Below are 24,030 nucleotides of genomic sequence, written 5' to 3' on the forward strand. Positions count from 1 at the left end.
TTGTGAATAAATACTTAAATCCCTGAATTCTTAATAGATATGGGCAAACAACAGTCAGAACAACAAAAAATGACACATGGCAAATTTATTTTGCCACCTGTCAAAAAAAAATGCCACATGTCAAAATGCATTTTGACACTTGGCAAAACAAAAATGACACATGGCAAAAAAAAAATATGCCACATTGCAAATTCCATTTTGCCACATGGCAAAAAAAATTACACATGGCAAAAAATTACACATATCAAAATCCATATAGACACATGGCAAAATGCATTTTTCCCAATGTCAAAACAAATGCCACATGGCAACATCTATTTTGACACATGGGGAAAAAAATGCCACATGGCAAAATCCATTTTGTCACATGTTAAAAAGAAATGCCAAATGTCAAAATGCATTTTCACACTTGGCAAAACAAAAATGCCACATTGGAAATTCCATTTGGCCACATGGCAAAAAAATGCGATATTGAAAATTCCATTTTGCCACGTGGCAAAACAATGACACATGGCAAAATCCATATAGGCACATTGCAAAAAAAAATAACACATCCATTTTTCCCAATGTCAAAACAAATGGCACTTGGCAAAATCCATTTTGCCACATGTCAAAAAATGCCACGTGGCAAAACCCATATAGACACGTGGCAAAAAAATGACACATTGCAAAATCAAATTTTCCCAATGTCAAAACAAGTGGCACATGGCAAAATCCATTTTGACACATGGGGAAAAAATGCCACGTGGCGAAATCCATTTTGCCACATGGCAAAAAAAAAAAAAAAAAAAAGACACATGGCAAAATCCATATAGACACATGGCAAAAAAATGACACATGGCAAAATCCATTTTGCCCAATGTCAAAACAAATGCCACAGGGCAAAATCCATTTTGACACATGGGGAAAAAAATGCCACAACGCAAAATCCATTTTGCCGCATGGCAAAAAAATGTCACTTGGCAAAATCCATTTTGCCACATGTCAAAAAATGCCACAACGCAAAATCCATTTTGCCGCATGGCAAAAAAAATGTCACATGGCAAAATCTATTTTGACACATGGCAAAAAAAATGAACGAATGAATCGGCCCTGTTGATTTCTTTTATGTAAATATTGCGAATTACGATGCCAATGCCGTAGCGGTTAATTTCTCGCATTGATTTTTTTCGAAATGCATTCATGGTACGAAAAATATAATAACGACCTTGAATCCTGAAACAAACCACTTCTGAGACAATCCTTCCTCTTCGTATGCGGTACAGCTTTCGTACTTTTTTAACCTAAATCCGGCGTTGGATCGCTGCATGTGTCGTTGCAACGGACTGCGAATAACTGAAGCGGATTATGGGATGGCCCCCTACTTGAAGGCGTGGCGCAGTGAAGGTTGAATCTGACCCGTCAATATCATTATGAAGTCTATACTCCAATATTAGTCATTTGTTTGTTGTTGAGGATGAAGAATGTATGTGTGGCCTTGCTATCTTTCTATATGTGCTGCCCCAGCATTGGTTTATCCCACATTGGTTAAAGGCACGTGTCAAAAAATGAAAACAATGCATCAGGGAACGCCCGCCCAGTTTTTTGCTGCAACTCTGGTAATTGATGATCATGTCTAGCTTTCTCGTGCTGCACTAGCTAGCTAGCACATGTTGACAGAATGCTCACACGGTAACAAGAAAATAGTGTATCTATGGATCGCGCACGAGCCGCTCATTCAGGCTGTTTTTAGTGGGCGGGGCCAATGCTAAAGGAGGACTGAAAATAGTCAGGCATGGATTGAGTTATGTCCAAAATTTGGTGCGCTATGCTATTAGTTGAAAGTTACTTGCTTTCGTATTCATTGTGATCCCACTTTGAATTGCATTTTTCAGGAGAGAAGCCTTTCATTTGCGAGATTTGCGGCAAGAGCTTCACCAGCCGGCCCAACATGAAACGCCACCGACGCACGCACACGGGCGAGAAGCCGTACCCGTGCGACGTGTGCGGCCAACGCTTCCGCTTCTCCAACATGTTGAAGGCGCACAAGGAGAAATGCTTCCGGGTCACCGGCCCGCTGGCACCGCAGGCCGGCATCTTCGCCGGCGCTTTCTCCTCTGCCTCCTCGTCTTCTGGTCCCGGCCCTTCCGCCGCCTCCCCGCCGGTCGCGACGGCCGGCGCCGCCGCCCGGGAGCTCGCCCCGACCGCTGCGGCCTCGCCGCCGCGAGCCTCTTTGGGACACGCCTTCGGCCACGTACAGCACCACTCGGCGTCCTTGCACCACCGCCCCCAACAGCACCTCAACGCAGCCCAACCCGCAACACCTCACACCCCCCACCACGCCCACCATCATCATCACCACCACCTGGCAGTGCCCCCGGTCTCCCACCTGCCCCCTCCCCCTGCCCTTTTTAAGAGCGAACCTCTAAACCACTGCGGGCACGAAGACGGCGCCTATCTGCACCACATGGCTTCTGCCGATAAGGGTCCCGGAGCCCCTCAACATCACTGAATAACAACACCTCCTCCAATATGGTGACTTTTTTTCCCCCAAAATAATCTCTGTCGTTAGTACACACCGACCAGTTGGCAGCAAGTTAAGCTACGTTTTCACCAAGCGGCATAGTTCAAGTCCCCGTTTTTCCGTCAACAGCAAGCCTCTTAAGTAAACGTGCACCGATTGAGGCCGATGTCATCCATTTTGTGCGGTCGCTCTCTCAGAAAAAATCTATCCGATCTTGTTCGCCCATCTCATCCAGAGTCAGTTCGCTCGCTAGCATTTGCTCGTTGTCATTATTATGAGCATTTAAGTGCACTTGTTGGGTATTTTCATACTTTCTGACCCCTACATAATGTTTATGATTGTAAGATCTGCCAGTCTTTGCCACGTAAATGTAAAGGAGGGGAATTTGTACTAAAGTTCCATATCGTCACTGTGCGGTCATTGTTTTGTTGCCGCGAGATGGAATCGTTACTCTGCGTTCCCTTTCCTTTGTGAGTGAATTCCGTCAGATAATACCTGTTTCGCGAATGGACGTATTTGGCTTACATTCAAACTAGATGCCAAAAATGGCTTGATATAATTCAAATACTACAGAAAAGTTTTGTACATTTCAATTATGTTTTCGCGAACTGCTGTATTTGTTTTGTTTTTTTTAACTGCAATCTTGGCTCACGTAATGTTCAGTGTTTTACTGTAATCAAAGATTGGCATATAATAGGTGTATGCTGGTATTTATGAAAAATGTTGAGATCGGCAAAAATCGAGACGGGCAGGTCGGGCTTTTCAAATTTCTGCGATCGGTGCACCCCTAGTTTGAACAGTAGGTTCGTGGCTATGATGATTTTGTAGTGTTGAAACCAAAAATGAGACAAACGGAGCAATGGCTAATGCAACGAATTGAAGTGTTTGGTGGAAACGTGGCTTATATATATAGCCGGTGTTCATTTTTCTCAATCTGTTGTGAAAATCACGGCGTGTTCATCTAGAACACATTGTTTGAATTTGTATTTAAAAGACGAGGACTCCCGCTTCGGGATGAGCTACCCGAGTTTTTGCGAGTGACAAGTATTCTCAAGCGGATTGACTTTGGTGGACTTTCCCGGAGGTCGAAAATATTTTGCGAATGTTGTCACCGGTTGCCAAGGATCCCGGCGTGAGAGGCGACTTTTATTTTGAGCTGTTGTAACGAGATTCATTGTGGTATTAATGGTGCTTTTCCATTCCAGTCAACGCAATTTCTTCATTTTTTGCTTCGCGGCACGCCGAACGACACAGTCATGTGGAACGGTCCAGGATACGATCATTGAGAAAACGGGAGGTGGAAAAAAAAAAAAAAATCAGTGCTCTTTCGTCCCATACTGCCACTGTGAGGGGCCGCAGCCCCCGCAACCCTCATCCGTATACACACACGTGTGCCGTCGATAATACGGGTTTCTGTGTTAAAGGTTAACATGCTAACTATACAAACACCTCAAGTTCTCGGTTTGCTTTGGCGTTAAGTTTTTGGACCTTGGCTCATCTTTGACCTACGCAGAAGGACGTGCCGTGTTTTTGCGTCTTCATTCTGGCCAGCCCGGCGTGTCTTGCAGCTGACCGCTGCTACCTGTACACGATCTGGTGATGACAAAATGTATGGGCCCATTGTGTGAATGCCGTTTCCTTCAAAAGACAGAGCTCTGACTGTTATCCGATGAACAGTACTGCCCAAAATTCTTAGGCCTCCATGACATTACTTAAACTTGCTAGAATTCATACTAAATATAATTCAAAGTATTCTTAGGAATACTCAAAACTCATTTTATTAAGATAACAGTGTTAATAAAAATGAGTGTTATTAACGCGAATGATCAATTTTGTAGGCAAAACTTCCATTTCTGGGTAAACACAACTTGAACTTCCGATGTCTTCAAAAAGTGCGCTGGCGACGCAGCTCTTTTGCTCACTTGTCTACACGTATGCGCTGTCATCAAGGTTAACCGGGTTCAGGGTTATCTTGTAAAATACATATTTAACGCCAAAAACTGGATTTCAGTTTAACTTGACTAAGTTTTCCTAATGTTTATTTTTTTCGCTGTTTTATAACTACTACAATGGATACATTTCGATCAGTAAGTCCTTCTTATTCAGAATACAGTGATCCCTCGCTACTTTGCACTTTTGACACTCTTCAATTGAAAAGATATATGCATGTATACATGTACAAATCATTGTTTTCTTATTATATAATATATGGGGGCAACACCCCCAAAGGTGGTCGAGAACAACCGAGCCAAGATCCTGTGGGACTTCCGGATCCAGACAGACAAACTGGTGATGGCCAACCAGCCTGACATAATGGCGGTGGATAAACATCAGAAGATAGCAGTAGTGATAGCTGTAGCAATCCCCATTGATAGCAACATCAGGAAAAAGAACACCAAAAGCTGGAGAAATATCACAGGTTGAAGGAAGAGTTGGAGAAAATGTGGGGAGTGGAGGCAACAGTGGTGCTAGTAGTGATCGGGACACTAGGGGCAGTAACCCCCAAGCTGGGTGCATGGCTCCAACGGATACCAGGAACAACGTCCGACGTCTCCGTTCAGAAGAGCGCGATCCTAGGGACAGCTAAGATCCTGCGCAGAACCCTCAAGCTCTCAGGCCTCTGGTAGAGGACCCGAGTTTGAAAGGAGCGATCATACCGCCCGGGTGGGCGAGACGACGATTTTATATACATATACTATATGCAGTGCTGGCCAAAAATATTGGCACCCCTGCAATTCTGTCAGATAATGCTCCATTTCTCCCAAAAAATGATTGCAATTACAAATGCTTTGGTAGTAATATCTTCATGTATTTTGTTGCACTGACAAAACACAAAAGAGAATTGGGGTGAAAAAAATGAAATCATTATCATTTTACAAAAAACTCCCCTAATGGGCCGGACAAAAGTATTGGCACCCTTTGAAAAATCATGTGATGCTTCTCTAATTTATGTCATTAACAGCACCTGCTACTTACCTGTGGCACATAGCAGGTGGTGGCAATAACTAAATCGCACTTGCAGGCAGTTAAACTGGATTCAAGTTGACTCGACCTCTGTCCTGTGTGTACCACATTGATGGAGAAAAGAAGACCAAAGAACAGAGGACTTGAGTAGCAAAATTGTGAGGAAGTATGGGCAATCTCAAGGTCCATCAAGTCCATCTCCAAAGACCTGAATGTTCCCGTGTCTACCGTGCGCAGTTTCATCAATAAGTGTAAAGCCCACAGCACTGTGGCTAACCTGCCTAGATGTGGACGGAAAAGAAAAATTGAGAGATTTTAAGAAAAGATTGCGCATAGTGGATAAAGAACCTTGACTAACATCCAAACAAGTTCAAGCTGTCCCGCGGTCCGAGGGTACAACAGTCTCACCCCATCCGTCGGCGTCTGAATTAAAAGGGACTCTACCCAGGAAAACCCCATTTCTGACTCAGAGACTTAAAAAAGCCAGGCTGGAGTTGACCAAAACTTACCTGAGAAAGCCTAAAAAACGTTTTGGACAGTGTTGTTAATAACGGGGTTACAATATAACGGCGTTACTAACGGCGTTATTTTTTTCAGTAGTGGGTAATCTAATTAATTACTTTTCTCATCTTGGCAACGCCGTTACCGTTACTGAGGACGGAAAGGCATGCGTTACTATGCGTTACTATATTGGTCGAAAAGTCTGAGGGAGACGGACTCACCGAGACGACAGAGCAGAGCAGGAGTGTGGAGGAGGCAAGAAAGTTGTGACGCCGAGCAAACGCGATGCTAGGTAGCTCCAATAATACATGTTGTAGCCGATAGCCTGCAAACTACGCCCGCATGTTATGGTAGATATGGTAGACATGGTAGATATCACATGTACTGTATATAGATATAACTAGATGCAAAATGACAGACATGGCACTAAATGCGTTAGTAGACAGCCGCCATCTTGAAGCAGTAGACTTTTTAGGACGGCTCTGTTGTAGAGAACCTTCCTAGCGAACCTAAGTAACTTTTTATATAAAATACTTCTAAATCGGCAAAATCTTGACTTGAATCTATCTTTAAATGATGAAACAGTTTTAAAACTTTCATATGTCGAAAGTAGAGAGAAGGGAACTAATGCAATAATGGGAGCAATTCTAACAACTTTTAACAGTTGATTCAGGTTAAAGAGTAAATTAGGGTAAAGAATTGGGCTCGGGCCAATTGTACCCAAAAACCTTCACAAAAAACTTCACATAGTGTAGTCAATGTTTTTTTTTTTTTTTTTTTTTTTAAATTGAGGGGGGGAAAAAAGTAATTATCACCAATTACTTTGCCAAGTAACTAATTACTCTTACATTCAGGTAATTGAGTTACTAATGCAATTACTTTTTGGGAGAAGTAATTTGTAACTATAATTAATTACTTTTTTTCAGTAAGATTAACAACACTGTTTGGAAGAATGTTTTCTGGTCAGATGAGACAAAAGTAGAGCTTTTTGGGAAAAGGAGTTTACAGGGGAAAAAAACAAGGCCTTCAAAGAAAAGAACACGGTCCCCACAGACGCATGGCGGAGGTTCCCTGATGTTCTGGGGTTGCTTTGCTTCCTCTGGCACTGAACTGCTTGACAGTGTGCATGGCATTATGAAGACTACCAACAAATTTTGCAGCATAATTTAGGGCCCAATGTGAGAAAGCTGGGTCTCCCTCAGAGGTGATGGGTCTTCCAGCAGGACAATGACCCAAAAGCACTAGAAAATGGTTTGAAAGAAAGCACTGGAGACTTCTAAAGTGGCCAGCAATGAGTCTACACCTGTGGAGAGATCTGAAAATGGCCCCCTTCAAATCTCAGAGACCTGGAGCAGTTGGCCAAAGAAGAATGGTCTAAAATTCCAGCAGAGCATTGTAAGAAACTCACTGATGGATACCGGAAGCGGTTGTTCGCAGTAAATTGGTCTAAAGGTTGTGCCACCAAGTATTAGGCTGAGGGTGCCAATACTTTTGTCCGGCCCATTTTTGGAGTTTTGTGTAAAATGATAATGATTTTTTTTTTTTTTTTTCTTCTTCCCCATTTTGTGTTTATTCATTGCGGACAAAATAAATGAAGATATTACTACCAAAGCATTTGTAATTGCAATCATTTTCATCAAATTCAGCATTATCTGTCAGAATTGCAGGGGTGCCAATACTTTTGGCCAGCAGTGTAAATATGCTCCGCTCCTACTTCGCGCAATTTTGGGTTGGGCGGTCCCCATTAACCGAGAAAAACGGGGGATCACTGTATTACAAGGAGCCCTGTTGCACACAGTCCCCGGTTAGGTGAGGTTTATAAAAAGCGTAATATCACAAATCGGTATAAACTGTTAAAAGAGGCTTCAGTCAAGCTAAAACTTTCCGCAATGGTCCACAAAAATAACAGCCATTGGATGCTGCTTTATGATTCCATCAATGCGTGTATCGGAATTTTGTCCTACGTGACCGATAACCTGAAGCGGAATTTAAGGGGGGGCCAGGCTCACCTTGGTGGCCAAAAAGTGTCATTGCATGAAATTGACTTTCCTATATACATTATATAAAAGTTGTAAAGCAATAGAGCAAACATCAAAAATTAATTAAATGAACACATTTTTTTTTTAATTATGTATATATACTATATATATATAATATATACAAATTATTTAAAAAAAATATATATATATATATAATAAAAATATGGCCGGAACTCAAAACTTTTTTTTAATTAAAAATTAAGTGTAAATGCAAATATTTCAGTCTCAAATATTTTTTCGCATTCAAAACCTTTTTTTTTCTATGATTGAAATTTTTCTTTTTTTGATTGAAGTGATTTTTCGTTTGAAAATATATATTTTTTGTGTAAAGCCACTTATTTTTTGATTGAATAATAAAGACACAAATTTCCTCGACAAAATGTGGCCCAAACACAAAACATTACTCCAATCAAAAAAAAAAAAAAAAAGTATTTTTTTGAGTTTTCAAATTTATTTTTGCACTCACATTTTGTGATCGAATAAGGAAAACACAAATTTACTGCCGTATGGCTCCGCCCAGGGGAAACAATTTTTGACTGGGGTAACTACATTGGCACGACACCGGTGAGCGTACCATACTCAATGGATGACGATTTTGGCGAAAAGTATAGCCTAGGTAGCCTGATTTAGAATTCCCCTCAAGAATGATGGGAAACAAAAAACGCTCGTTTTCGTAAGTTAATTTTATTGCTGACACTGCGTTTTGGGGTCATCAACATGTTGTGCCCCCCCCCGGCCCAAAAGTCAAATTCCGCCTATGCCAGAAACAGTGGTTTTGTGGAAATTGGGTCGTTGTTTTTGTTGCAAAACAAAACTATATTTGTGTGTGGAGTTGAGACTTTTGTGCAGTACTGTCATACAGGTTAATTTTCCACAAATAAGCTTGCATTTGGGCAGACAGTAGCATTAAATCGTTCTACAGTATTAAGCCCCGAGTGGCTAAACCGAGTCGTTTGAGGTGTCTTCTGTCCGATGAATTGGACCTGCAGTTTGTGTGGCTCTTCATTATGAACTCTTCATCCATTTGCAATATGGCTCTTGGTCTTGTCTGATGCCTTTTGAAACATTCTTTCTGTGTGTGTGTGCGTGCGTGCGTGTTCTCTGCACTTTAGCGCTGCGTGCGAGACGCAGGGAAGTGACGATTGTATTGTGGAGCAGGATGCTCGGCGATGAGTGTTTTGTTTTGTTTTTTCAATGCAAGGAAAGGAGGAGAATGTGGACGAGACACAAAACAAAGCGTCGCCCTGCTTTGCCGACATGACATTGGTTTTTGCTAAAATAGCCCAATAATGCTGATGATACTCCTCCTTTCTTTGCTGCATAGAATGCACTTTCTACTACTAAAACTCTTGGCTAGATGCGAAAAATAACTGTATATTCTAAGATGTTTTAAAAAGAAAAATCATTATACTTTTTTTTTTTTGTTTCCCTCTCCATCACCATTCTTTGTATTTCTAACCACTTAATGTAGCATTATCGTGTATTTTATTATTATTGTATCTGGTACAAATTTTGCAGCTTTATAATGTTCTGGTTTGTCTTTATTTTTCTATGTTCTCTGGAGATTTGAGGAGATGGGAAAGAAAAGTTGGGCCTTTTTTCTTTTTTGATAATGTACATTTAACTGACTGCTAACTTTAAATAAAAACAAGTAGCCACAAGTGTCAAGCCCGCTCTGTCTGCTAGCAACCGAGCACGAGAGCGTGCGGAACTAGGCCAAATGCCGATCTTATCGCAAACTCTGTCACAGTCTGAGGGTCAATAGGTCCACTCCAAGCCCCAATTTTTTATCGGCTTTTGTTTGCCACGGTTTTCCTTTTTGCGACTAACCCATACGATGGTGGTTAAAGAGCGTTGAGCAACTGTGCAAATATTGTGTTTGTTAGAAATTGGCTTGTTATGAAAAAATCAGACTTCACTGCCAGGGGTGAAAGTGGCTAGAATTTCTTGCTGGAACTCCCTGAAATAAGGTCATGTTGAAATTTGATATTTTAGCCAGATTGCCAGAATCACGCCAGCCAAGTCGCCGAAACCACGCTAGCGCAATTCCAACAAAGCGGGCCGGAGCGACCCGACAACTTGGCCAAAAGGCCAAACTCCGCGCGTTCACCTTAGTTTTAACCCCTTGTACCGACTCCATATTGAAAGCTTGAAAAAGGCTTAAAACACAATTTGACAATTTATTCCAGTCAACAGCAATTGGACAGGAAGGCAAAAACGGCAAACAGACCCAGACGAAGAGGAAGGCTGGATCCAGGATCAACAATAAACAGGTAAACAAAAGATTCATGAGAAAAGCCAGCGGCTAGCCAAAGAATTCAGTCTTTTCAAAGAGTTTGCGAGGTAGGCCGGATGTGTTTGGGCGTTGCCTGTTGCAGATTGGGCAGGACAGTTTGTGTGTTACTGTTGTCCGGGCAACGAGAGTTGATGTTTTTTTCCAGCCTCGGCGCCACGAGAGTGCTGAGTGTCCGACGGGTTCCTCGGTTATCAGATGTTCCTCATAGGGAGGAGAGGATGTCCTTCCATTGTTCTGGACCGTACATTGTTGGTTACCAGAAGAGCTGATGGTGGAATTTTGTGGTCCAGACGTGGGCTTGTAGGTCTCGGCCATCCCCTGCTTGTGTCGCTCAGTCAGCTGCATGAAGCGCACGTTGGGTCTCCCAGTCAGCACGATTCCAAGGTCGGCTTCCGCAGTCAGCAGGTATCCCCCTGTAGTTATTTCCCTTATCGAGCTGTTGCCTTGGCGCTGCAAATTCCAATCACTCCAACTCCAACCACTTCAAATGTATTCTACTTTTTTTTCTTGAATAGGATTTAAATCATAGTTCATTTTATATTGAGTGTGTTAGAGTAATGCAAGCCGTAAATACGGGTGAAGATACTATTTACTTCAGTCACCACGGAGTCAGATTTTTGTTTGTTTGTTTGTTTGTTTTTTTGGGTTCAAACTTCCAAAAACCACAGAAATGCAAAGAAAACTGCTTTTGGCAGTTATATTTACAACATAACAGGTTTTACACATGTTAAGCTACTGCATTACACTTACTGTAACAAGGAGGAACTGAATTCCATTCAAAATGGTATTTTTTTCAATGATTTGCGAGATAAGAGTTAGCAAAAACTGCAGTAACACCAACCTCCATCTCCTCATCTCATCACATCTCAATGCAAAACCTCAATTTTAACTAGTTAGGAACTGAAGATGTACTTTACATTAAAAGTTTAAGATTATGTAAACATTGATTTATATATTTCAAAAAAGTAACATATATATGAACAAAAATAAGTACAAATGACTAGATAACGCAAACACTGGCTTTTTAATACATTGGCAAGAAAAAGTATTTGAACCTTTTGGAATTTCTCACATTTCTGCATAAAGTCACCATCAAGTGTGATCTGATCATTGTCAAAATCACACAGATGAAAATACAGTGTCTGATTGAACTAAAACCACCCAATCATTTATAGGTTTTCATATTTTAATGAGGATAGCATGCAAACAATGACAGAAAGGAGGAAAATAAGTAAGTCGACCCTCTGCCTAAGGAGACTTACAATTGAACAATTGAAACTAATTTTAAGTCAGGTGTATGACCAATCACTGATGAGTGGTTTAAAGCTGCCCTGCCTACTATAAAACACACACCTGGTAAGAATTGTCTTGATGAGAAGCATTGCCCGGTGTGCATCATGGCTCGGTCAAAAGAGCTGTCTGAAGACCTGCGATCAAGGATTGTATATTTGTATCGAAAGGATACAAAACCATCTCTAAAAGTCTGGATGTTCATCAATCGACAGTCGTTGTCTACGAATGGAGAGAGTTTGTGACTGTTGCTTCTCTCCCAAGGAGTGGCCGTCCACCAAAGATGAGGTCAGCGCAGAATACTCAGAGAGGTAAAAAAAGAACCCTAGCAGGTCTGCTAAAGACTAACAGAAATCACTGGCACAGTCCAATATCTGTGCACACATCAACTATATGGCGGAAAACACAGACAAGGCTGAAAAAGCCGTTTCTGCTCTTGCACCCCTCCTTAAAATAAACCGCTGTATTTGAAGCAAAAAGAACTGTTGTGTTTGATAGAACAATATGTCTATATGCTGCCATAGCAGATTCATGGCGCAATAGCCCCTGAACTATTTTTACCCTGGAAACCCCTGTTTACAGACGTTGCGCAACCGCTTTTGTTTCAACCTGGCCATAAAAAGAACTTAAGTCATCCTATTTATTATTTGAAATGGCTGTCATTTTTAGCTTAGAATCATTAATTGATGTCTAATATTCAGTTTAAAAAAAGACCCAAAAAATTATTCACTCGCATATTTTAAACTTTTAATTAAATTACGTCACAATGAAGAAATTGGTGTCTGTAAAAAAGTCACGCTTATCTACCTCATAACTATCGCTTAATGGTATTTTTTTATGTTACTGTCGCATTTTCCCCAATATTTTAGATGATAAATCATTGATCCAAACAAAGAAAAATTGAAAAAAAATGTTTAAAAGGGTACATATATGAAAATGAAAATCGCGAGCACTCCTATATGTCTGCCATTTCTGCATCGTGACCCTTGTTCTATTACCATGTTTCACCCATAAAATCCGGCCGTGGGCATTCACAGCAGTGTCTTGACAATTGGTGATACATGCTGCATGGAGTTTTTGGATCGAAAAGTGGTAAGTACACGATAATATCTCGTAAAAAATCATGGATTCTTTAATTAGGCTCTGGCATGCTCTCACCTCCAGTTATGGTTTTGCTGTTTTAAAAAAAAGTTTTTTTAATGCCCCCCCGTTCAAAATTTTTCTTCCCCCGGAAAATTGAGATTTTAGGCTTTCCACTGGTGTATCACTCATGTATATAGGACAATTTTCAAATTTGGCCAAATTGGGGTTCAAAGAGCAGAACTTCAAGTCACCTGAGTGTTTTCCACCATATGTAAAACTATGGCCAAGAATGGTGTTCATGGGAGGACTTGCTGTCTACACTTTCGCCCCTGTTTACGACAGGTTCCTTTACTCATTTGGGCCAATTCGCGAGTTGAAGTTGGGGCCTTGACCTCATTTCTTTTATATCGGTGCGCTTGTGTTCTGAACTCCAGCCTCTGCGCGAGTGTTGTGGTTTTAGCACATATTTTCTAAGGAACTCCCCGTAGCTGACAAAATTTTGAAGTTTTGTAACGGTTCACGCGCTTGTTTTCGATTCCTGATACATTACCCAACCACAGTTATTATGCAATTGACAGGCAATCAGCGGTCTGCCTCTCAAACTGACCAACACTGACGTTGTTGGTCATAGACATCTAACTCAAATGGATTAGACATCTGTCAATATCATGAGCTCATAAAGGACTTCTGTTTTATATGCAGTCTTTATTCTTTTCAATTTGTCATGCATTTTTGTTTCCAATATGTCCGTGTGCAGGTGATTTGCCTTTGTTGTTTCTTGTGTTAATAGGTATTTGCGTAGTGTGCGTATACAGCAGGGGTCCCCAAACTACGGCCCGCCTCCACATTTGGTCCGGCCCCCTGAACAATACCAGAGAGCATTTTTTTTTTTTTTTCAATAGTGTTATCTATTTCCTGGCTTTTTTCTGTGAAGAACCCAGATACGGTTATTAGGTTATTACCTCTTTAATTATTTGTGTTATTATTATTTATTATTATATTATATTATTCTTTTATTTACTTTTGTTCCGTGAAGAATCCAAAAAGGGTTATTTGATTGTGGCTTTCAGAAAAACAATATATTTTAACATTCAGGCCCTCCTGCAATCATCACACTTTTTCTGTTACAAACTGACCCCGGCCCCTCATCAGAGAAGGAAAAAGTTATGTGGCCCTCACAGGAAAAAGTTTGGGGACCCCTGGTATACAGTATTTGTGTCATAGGCTGAGTTAAAGGGGGGCCCCCCTCCTGGTGGCCAAAAAGTTTCATTGCATTTAAGTGACTTTCTTATATATTGTATTATATTATATTATAGTATTATATATTATATATTTTAAAATTAAGAGTTTTCCGGTAAAACATTGTCTATAAAAGTTGTAAAACACTAAAACAAACAACAAAAAATGAAAAAAATAGATATTTTATAGTGGGTCAAAATTATTCTTTCGAACCGATCATGTGCCTAGCTCCTTAAACGGTCATTTGCTTTGCTTAGCCAAAACCACCCGAGGACCGAAGAGGCAAGATAGGTATACGTCATTTTTTTCAAACCTAAGCTTTCAAAAGCGACAACGACTACTGAGCAAGAACCAAAAATTGAAAATGTGGACCATGAAATGCCAGAGACCACCGTCAAAATAGTGAGTGGAGTTTCGATTTGCCTCACTAAAGACGCTAATTGTATAACAGAGCCACCGCCGGTGTCTTGCCAATGTAGTAAACCCCATCACAAATTGCATCCCCTGCGGGAGCGCACACACACACACATTAGCTATGAGTTATGTCGACTTAAACAATTAATTGAAGCCAGAAAAGAACCACAGTTACCGTATTGGCCCGAATATAAGATGATGTTTTTTGCATTGAAATAAGACTGAAAAAGTGGGAGTCGTCTTATACTCGGGGTCTAGACATTATACCCATTCACGACGCTAGATGGCGCCAGATATCATAGAAGCAATGTTCCGTCATGACAGATCTCAGCTACTCTCAAGTTTAACCAGTTTGCATTATTTTATTGCAATGTTTTTCCTTATTCAGATTTGTTTCAAGACTACAGTTAGACCTCATTTTGATGGTTAATGCAGTTATTGCAATTTTGTTGTTTTATCACAATAGATTGGTTTATTTACATTTCAAAAACCAGAAGCCATTCATTTACCAATGTGATTGCACTTTAGTTTACATATTTAAAGGTTCAGATATTAAGATTTGAATGAGGCAAAATAACATGCTTTTTCTCTCAAATATATTGTTAAAATGTTTTTTTCTGTACAAAAATGAATTTGGTGTTCAAAAAGTCTTTTTTAAACTTGATTCTTGAAAAAGGGGGTCGTCTTATAATCAGGGCTGTCTTATATTCGTGCCAGTACGGTATATATTTTGGATATTGACGTTTATTAAACTGGAGAAACTTCAAACAGGACTTGAATTTCTGTAATAACAGTTATAGGTCATCCTACGAGTAAAACAGTAAAGCACTACCTTATTTTACGTTCAATACGTATTTTACGTTATATGACAGAAAAAAAAAGGTTTTTTTTTTGTTTTTTTTTTGATGGACGGGCCATGTTTTAAAACCTCGTAGATAACTACATCACCAAAACATAGAAAATCAAGCAAATCAATGCAGTGCAGTGGCTTAATTTTTTTTTCGCATTCAAAAACATTTTTTTTTTTTTGGATTGAACTGATTTTCTTTTTTAAAATCTATGTTTTTTGAAGCAACTTAGTGTTTGACTGAATAATAAAAACAAAAATGTCCTAGCCAAAATGTGGCCCAAAAACAAATCAATACTACTTCAATCAAAAAACAAACAAACAAACAAACCAAAAAAAAATCTAAGAAAAATAGCTTTCACATGCATTTTTCGGGGGGGCTTGAGTTTCAAATTCATTTTTGCACACATTTTTTTGGGAATTGAAGAGACATTTTTGGGGGGTTGAATAAAAAAGACACAAATCTACCTCCATATGGCTCCGCTCAGGGGATACAATTTTTGACGGGGGTAACTACGTTGGCACAACACCAGCATGCCTACCACATTCAATGGATGACGATTTTGGCAAAAACTATAGCTGTCCTAAGCAGCCTTATTTAGGATTTCCCTAAAGAATGATGGGAAACAAAAACCGCTCATATTCAATTTATTCTTCGTGCAAGTTCATTTTATCGTTGACACTGCGTTTCGGGGTCATTAACATGTTGTGCACCCCTGCCCCAAAAGTCAAACTCCGCCTATGATTTGTGTGTGCACTGTACTGTAGGTAAGTTTTTTTGAATGTTTTGTGGTGTGTATGTGTGAGACAGCAGGTGCTCAGTGGGAGTATTTGGGAGAGCGGCGGGGGAGGCCAAGTGAGCCAGATGGGTCTAGAGAGCCGTGATTCACCGCCGGCGAGTAGGCGGTCGTCTAGCGAGGTCGCGAAAATCGAACATGTTGTAGAACATCTCCGTTTCCATCTCCAACCAGCTGTGAGCTGTTGTTCGGCTGCAATGAAGCCGTTCACATTGAAAGAATGACTGCTTGATCAGTTTTGATTCATTTTGTTTAAACTAGGGCTGTCAAACGATTACAATTTTTAATCAAGTTAATTACATCTTAAAAATTAATCAATCCTAATTAATCGCAATTCAAACCATCTCTAAAATATGCCATATTTTTCTGTAAATTATTGTTGGAATGGAAAGATAAGACACAAGACGGATATATACATTCAACATATGGTACATAAGTACTGTATTTGTTTATTATCACAATAAATCAACAAGATGGCATTAACATTATTAACATTCTCTTAAAGCGATCCATAGACAGAAAGACTTGTAGTTCTTAAAAGATAAATGTTAGTACAAGTTATAGATATCTTCTATTAAAACCCCTCTCAATGTTTCCGTTTAAGTTATAGACATCTTATATTAAAACCCCTCTCAATGTTTCCGTTTTATTAAAATTTGTAAAATTTTCAATCAAAAAATAAACTAGTAGCTCGCCATTGTTGATGTCAATAATTACACCATGCTCACTCATGGTACTAACCCATAAAATCTGTTGGACCCAAACGCCAGCAGAGGGCGCCAAACACCAAAAAACAAGTAACAAGCGAACATTACACTGTACTGTCATTTTAGTCTGTTTGAGCGGGGCATGTGCGTTGAACGTGATTAATTAACAAAATGAATTACCGCCTGTTAACGCGATAATTTTGACAGCCCTAATTTAAACATGGAAAAATTTACTGTATTCTAATCCAGCTCAGATGATAGACATGCCCAGTGTCTGTGTGAAACCAGTCCAGTCTAAATGGCGCTTGTCTTTGGACCAACATAGCACCTTAGATCAGTTCTTGCTCTAGAAACGACACTTGACCATTTTCCTCAAGTCTTATATGAACTCTTTTGTAGACGTCTATCGCCGTCAATGGCAGCCAACGAGTTCAACCAGATTATACAGAAATTGTTCTGGTTTTGCTGTAACGCATTCCATTCAGTTAGTGCACTATTCCTACAGAAGACTAGTGTAGTCTAGTTCAATCCAGTTCTTCCTTCCTATAGCGCTTTCCCTGCACGTCACGAGAACGCGCAAAGCGACTCTATCATTATATGGGCGGGCTCGTGCTCGCTCGCGCACGCGGCGGCAGTGCGTTTGGGCGTCATATAAAAACGTCGCAACCCTGCGATTTGCTTTCAATGCGACAAGACCGGATTTCAAAAAGGACCAGACGACCCACAGCAGTGAGTAAGGTACGTGTTTTGTTCTTTTCCCGCTGCCTCTGTTGATATTTACCTGACGGAAGTAGGTCAAAGAGTTCACATGACTGTTTTTGTAACTGCATGGCTTGTCATGAAAGACATCCTTTTATACTTTTTTCGTCACTTGATAAAAACTTGCTCATGTTTTTTCATTTTAGCAGCTCTGTGGTGTTGTCCTGTTGTAGTTTTTCATGTGTGTTTCTCATATTTACAGGAGGTCCGCTTCAAGGGACGGACTCAACACTCATCCGTACATTAAAAGTGAGTTTGAAAAAATATATTTTTACAATGCAAAAACAAGGAATTATTCATTGTTGGTTATTTTTAGGGGCAATTTTTTTGACCAGCAAAGAATTTAATTTGAATAAGCAAAGCACAGGCATTCTGGGTCCTGCACACAGCGTCGCCGGCGCTCAGTTTAAGCGAGCTATGCGGTCGCCTGGAGCGCCATCTAGTAGAGGGGGCGCCACATTTGTTTTTTTTGGGGGGGGGCTTATACTCACGCGACAATTCCCAAACGTTTTGTAACATATCAAGGACATTTCAATATGCTACATATAAGAAAAAAAATCCAAATGACTTCTGTTCTGAATCCTGATCATCATTACCTGGCGGCCTGCAGATCTTGTTGCTTTTTTTAAGGCTATTTCTACACTAGGACGGATAATGGCCTAAAAACATTCAAATTATACAGCGCTCCCTCATTTTTCTCGGTTCATGGGGACCAAAACGCTCCGCAATAAATGAAAAACTGCAAAGTAGCACCCTCAATATTTTTATTTATTTATATTTTTTGTGGGTTAAATTTATTTATTCAGATGTAACATTGGAAAGATACATATTAGACACGTTTTTTTCACATTTTTCCCCCAAAGTATAATAATTAAAAAAAAAAAAAACTTTTATGTATATATATATATATATATATATATATTTTACAAAATGTTTTTTTAAGCACTTCAAATGTAAGTATGATTATTTTTAAACATGTTGCTGTCCCATGAAATTATTTTTAAACAAGAATAAAGTAGAAAAATGCTTGTCTTTATTAAATGCTTCATTGAGTGAGTCCACTCAAATCGGCTCAAGCTGCTCGCTTACACACAATGAATTGCCACAGCAACTGTTTCACAAGCTAAACGATGATTGACGCATGTGGCGCGGTGAAGTTTTGGCTTCCAAGCGTCTCTGGCAAGTTCAAACCTGAACATCTGTCAATCATTGTTAACTTCAATAAGTAACTCCAGTGCACTGCCAGACCACGAAAAGCAGCAGGAGGGAGAGGGAGACTACGTGATCGGATCGGGACAACTCATTTGTATTTATGTATTTTTTAATTGAGAAAAAAAAAATCCGCAATGGACTGAGGGCGCAAAGTGTGAAGCGCGAAGTAGCGAGGGATCCCTGTACCGTACGCCATGTCGGCTACGCTAATGTACCTCTTGTCCGGATATTTTATTACACAGGCTAGAGAGCCAGCTAATTTGTTAAAACGACGGATACCCGGTGTAGTGTAGCCGCCGGCCATTGGATGTGACATCACGGGGTGCGCCATCGCCATTTTTTTGTGTGGGTTTACGGCATGCTAAACAATGGAGGCGAATGGTACAGATGAGGCTTTCCTACAACTGAAAGAGCCTTTACGTCCGGAGAAGGCATGCTAAAAAATGAGAAGCTTGCGGTTCAGAAGTGATTCGCACGGACGATGACGTCAGACACGAGGCTGTTCCTATTCGAGTAGGCATCCCTTGCAGGAGCGTGCTGTTTATAAATGTACCTTAAACGTAGTGCGGACAGGTATAAAATATTGTCCCGATTACAAGGCCAAAAAAAAGATGGGTCCTCGCGTAGACGGAGGCTTGGCATCCCGTTGCGCTCTTGTTGACAGTGAAAGACGCGGGAATGGGTTGCTCTTTGTTAGCGGCTGTCGCTAAATGAATGTCTCACTTCTCTTGCTGTTAATATGACATTTAATATGAAAAGTCCCAAGCCCGCCGGCCAAATTGAAATTGTGTTCAAATGTGAACGTTTTCCCTCGGTAGCCTCGGCGTGGGATGCAGTAAGCGCGGTGTGAAAATCATGGGGGACTCGTTCTTCAACTGCTGTTATTTCCCACCTCGACCCCCAGGCGAGGAGGAGCCCCACGGCTTCCGAACCCGCGGCGAGAGCGGCATGGCGTCTCGCATCTCCCCGGACAAGCGCTTCCTCATCTTCTTCGACTTCGACGAGACCATCGTGGACGAGACCAGCGACGACGTGGTGGTGCAGACGGCGCCCGGCCAGCATCTGCCCGAATGGCTGAAGGACACCTATCAAGCGGGCCGCTATAACGAGTACATGCAACGGGTTCTGGCCTATCTGGCCGAGCAGGGCGTCACCGAGAGCGACATCCGCGACGTCATGGAGAAGTTGCCCGCCACCCCGGGGATGCTGGGGCTTTTCCAATTCCTGCGCAACCGCCCGCCGCACGACTTCGAGGTGGTCCTGGTGTCGGACGCCAACACCTTCTTTATCGAGGCCTGGCTAAGGCGAAGCGGCGCCCGCCCCCTCTTCCATCGCATTTTCTCCAATCCGGCCACCTTCAACAGGGACGGGCGCCTAGCGCTGAGGCCCTTTCACGCCCACGAGTGTCAGCGTTGCCCCGAGAACATGTGCAAGCAGGCGGTGGTCCGCGAATACGTCACGCGCCGGACCAACGAGAGGAGGCGCCCCTACCAGAGGATCTTCTACGTGGGCGACGGCGCCAACGACTTCTGCCCGGCGCTGGCCATGGGGCCCCGGGACGTGGTCTTCCCACGGAGAGACTTCCCCATGCACCGCCTCATCACCGAGACCCACGAGGCCACGCCGGGGGAGTTCAAGGCGGTGACGGTGCCCTGGAGCTCCGCCGAGGATGTCGTCCAACGCCTCAGGAAGCTGGTGGCCGAGTAGTCTTTCGGTCATCTGTCAATGAAGCCTTAAAATTCCAGCGTGGCCGAGAACCAAAAGTGGTATTTGCCATGTGGCAAAAAGGATTTTGCCATGTGGCTAAATGTATTTTGACATGTGGCATTTTTGTTCTTGGTATGTAGCAAAATGGAAGAAGCAAAATGCTCATGTAAAGTGTATGGTCTAAAATCACAACCACGCGTTTTTCAGCCATTTAATATAAAAGGAAAATTTGGACGTCCATAGCCGTCAATGGCATGAACGTGCACAGCCTGCAAAAATGCCATATACCCCCCAAAAAATGCCACATACAAAAAAAAAAAAAAAATGCCACTCACCGAAATCCATTTTGCCACATAAATGCCAATAAAAATGCCACATGGCAAAATCAATTTTGCCACATCGCAAAAAAATATGCCACATGGCAAAAAAAGGGCTTATGGCAAAATCAATTTTGTACAAGGCAAAAAAAATGCCACATAGCAAAATCCATTTTGCCACATGGCAAAAAATTACGCCACATGGCAAAAGAATGCCACATGGCAAAATCCGTTTTGCCACATACCAATAAAAAATGCGACATGCCAAAATACATTTTGCCACATGGCAAAATCAATTTTCCCATACCGCAAAAAAAAAAAAAAAAAATGGCTGATGGCAACATCATTTTTGCCACATGGCAAAAAAAAAGTCACATGGCAAAAAAATGCCACATGGCAAAATCCATTTTGCCACATACTAATAAAAAATGCGACATGTCAAAATACATTTTGCCACATGGCAAAAAAATGCCAGATGGCAAAATCCATTTTGCCACATACCAATAAAAAATGCGACATGTCAAAATAAATTTTGCCACATGGCAAAAGAATGCCACATGGCAAAAAAATGCCACATGGCAAAATCAATTTTGTCACATCGCAAAAAAAAAAAAAAATGCCACATAGCACAAAATAAATGGCTCGTGGCAAATTCAATTTTGCCACATGGCAAAAAAAATGCCACATGGCAAAGAAAATGCCACATGTCTAAATCAATTTTTCCACATGGCAAAAAAAATGCCACATGGCAAAATCAATTTTTCCACATGGCAAATACCACTTTAGGATCTCGCCGTCTCTCTAAAATTCAGCCAATCGCATGAAATCGCCGGTTGCCGTGCACAAAAATGATAGCCAGCAGCTATTGCAAGTTGAAAACACAACAATCATTTTACAATTAACTCGTTGGCTGCCATTGACGGCAATAGACCAATCTGAATCCGCTTTTACATTGACCACACTTTAGCTTTGGCGTATTTCCACTTAAACTAAGGAAACCGATCAACAACTGCTTAAATGTCATTTCAGGCAATTTACCTGAATGCCCATCCTAATTAAAAGTCCTTTACCGGGGAGAAAACAAAAAAATCTTTTCAAAATTTCTAAAGAAAACAATCAAATGAGGAATTGCCTTTAAAATCAATGTAGTGTAAAACCATAGGCGGAGTTGACTTTTGGGGCAGGGGGGCACAACATGTTGATGACCCCGAAACGCAGTGTCAGCGATAAAATTAACTTACAAGAATATTGATAATAATAAGTTGACAGTGAGCGTTTTTTGTTTCCCATCATTCTTGAGGGGAATTCTAAATCAGGCTGCTTAGGCAATACTTTTCGCCAAGATCGTCATTCATTGAATTTGGTACGCTAACCGGTTTCGTGCCAATGTAGTTACCCGAGTCAAAAATTGTATCCCCTGGGCGGAGCCATATAGAGGTAGATTTGTGTCTTTATTATTCAACCCCAAAAAATGTCTCTTCAATTAAAAAAAAAAAAATGTGTGCAAAAATAAATTTGAAACTTAAAAAACTCCCCCCCCAAAAATGCACGTGAAAGCTATTTTTCTGTGATTTTTTTTTTTTTTTTTTTTTTTGATTGAAGCAACTTTTTTGATTGAAGTAATATTGATTTGTTTCTGGGCCACATTTTGGCTGGGACATTTTTGTTTTTATTATTCAGTCAAACAATAAATTGCTTCAAAAAAACTATAGATTTAAAAAAAGAAAATCAGTTCAATCAAAAACAAATTTCAATCATAGAAACAGTTTTTGAATGCGAAAAAAAAATTAAGATTGAAAAATTTGCATTTGAACACTTAATTTTTCATTGAAAAAGTTTTCTTTGATTGAAACAATCCTTTTTGTGTTTGGGCTATATTATGATAAGGACATTTGTGTCTAAATCATTCAACCACCCCCCCCAAAATTTTTTTTTCGATCAAAGAAAAAAAATCATTTTTATTATTATTATTATTTTTTTTTTTTTTATTATATGCAAATCAAATGACCGTCTAAGGTGCTCGAAAAAGACTTTTGTCCCATTATAAAAATATATTTTTTTTGTTATATATATGAAAGTATATTATATGCAATGACACTTTTCGGACATCAGGGGGGGCCTGGCCTCCCTGACTCCCCCATAAAATCCGCGTATGTGTAAAACATAAAAGATGTATAAAATGACAAGGTAACATTAGACCCAGAACAAGTCTCGAGCCATTTTAAACGGCAGAAACAGCATTGGAAGCAATAATGTCATCGTTTCGACTCATTAAAATCATCTTTGTCTGTTTATTCAGCCCCTTCATTGGTTTGAGGCCACATTCTAGCAAGCAGTTCTTAATAAATACAATGCATCTTATTTAATAGCATTACATGTTCAGTGTCTGTCATGTCTTTTCTGCACTTTTGCATCCATGTTGTATTATCCCAGTGAAAGCACTTATCCTGTGGTCTTGGATGTCTGCAGCAATATTCATTTTTCTAAGGTGCTTCTTTTAAATTTCAAAAAATGTACTGTAATATTTGTTTTGTTTGTTTTATCCAAGTCCTACTTGAGGAATTTGGTACCAGCAGCAATATGGGAATAAAGCCATCAACTGAAGCCATTTGTGTTTTGATTTATCAAACATCAGCAGTGATTCATCACCACTCAGCCAGTTGAGACCATATTTGTTTATTCAGCTGCAAATCTGAGTGGTAACATTGAAAATGTTGCTTCAGCAAAACCAAGTGAAAATGATTGAATTGGAGGCGCTTGGTAATGATCGTTAATCCACCTCAATATTATAATCAGAGGTGGGTCGAGTAACCAAATGTTTCATTCAAGTAAGAGTAGTGTTACTTCAAAATAAGATTACTCAACTGTGAGTAAAAGTGGTCATCCAAAATATGTATTAAAAAAAGTATTTGTTGAAAATGATGATGAATTCGTAACATTGTGAATAACTGCTCGCGATGTTTGACTTTTTTTCTTTTTAAACAATATTTTTTTTCTCACCACAAAGTTATCTACTGCAATTTTTGGACAATAAGCCGCTATTTTTTACCCCTCATTTTGAATCCTGTGTTTTATAATCCAGTGCTTCTTATTTGTTGATTGTTTTGGGTTAATAGGTAACACTTTATTTGAGAGTGCCGTCATAAGACCGTCATAATTATGACATGACATTATCATGGGCATGAATGAAAGCTTATGACAGATGTCATTGTCATCCGGCAAATGATGTCACTAACTCAATTTATTTCCAGCTCGGATCTTTTACATCGGTTTAAAAGGGAGATCATTTGGTAATCATAATTGGGTGTATGATGCAAGAATGACGTTGTTTAATGAAAAGAAACTGTGACCTCAA

The 24,030-nt window shown here is 40.4% G+C and overlaps 2 protein-coding genes across 6 annotated transcripts in view; both read left to right on the forward strand.

Annotated features, from left to right (window-relative positions):
- Positions 1-10,796, forward strand: part of znf652 (zinc finger protein 652) — a 43,566-nt gene extending 32,770 nt beyond the window's left edge. For all 4 annotated transcript variants that reach the window (XM_057861441.1, XM_057861437.1, XM_057861438.1 and 1 more), the window contains exon 6: positions 1,875-10,796. In XM_057861441.1, coding sequence (XP_057717424.1) covers positions 1,875-2,491 — 617 coding nt within the window. In that variant the 3' untranslated portion in view covers positions 2,492-10,796. The remainder of the gene's footprint in view (positions 1-1,874) is intronic.
- Positions 10,797-17,200: 6,404 nt separating this feature from the next.
- phospho1 (phosphoethanolamine/phosphocholine phosphatase 1) lies at positions 17,201-23,279 on the forward strand. Of its 2 annotated transcripts, none has more exons than XM_057860554.1 (3): positions 17,201-17,418; positions 17,642-17,688; positions 19,470-23,279. In XM_057860554.1, the coding sequence occupies exon 3, from the start codon at positions 19,507-19,509 to the stop codon at positions 20,356-20,358; it is 852 nt and encodes a 283-aa protein (XP_057716537.1). In that variant the 5' UTR covers positions 17,201-17,418; positions 17,642-17,688; positions 19,470-19,506; the 3' UTR covers positions 20,359-23,279. The 2 variants fall into 2 exon arrangements, with proteins under 2 accessions (XP_057716537.1, XP_057716538.1); XM_057860555.1 differs by having other exon boundaries at positions 17,210-17,418; positions 19,556-23,279.
- Positions 23,280-24,030: the final 751 nt, after the last annotated feature.

The sequence above is a fragment of the Corythoichthys intestinalis genome, chromosome 16 (assembly GCF_030265065.1).
Source record: "Corythoichthys intestinalis isolate RoL2023-P3 chromosome 16, ASM3026506v1, whole genome shotgun sequence".
Classification (NCBI taxonomy): Eukaryota; Metazoa; Chordata; class Actinopteri; order Syngnathiformes; family Syngnathidae; genus Corythoichthys; species Corythoichthys intestinalis.

Bases quoted from the DNA above. Each gene is read 5' to 3' on its own strand.
- phospho1 (XM_057860554.1), top strand. From the start codon at position 19,507: ATGGGGGACTCGTTCTTCAACTGCTGTTATTTCCCACCTCGACCCCCA.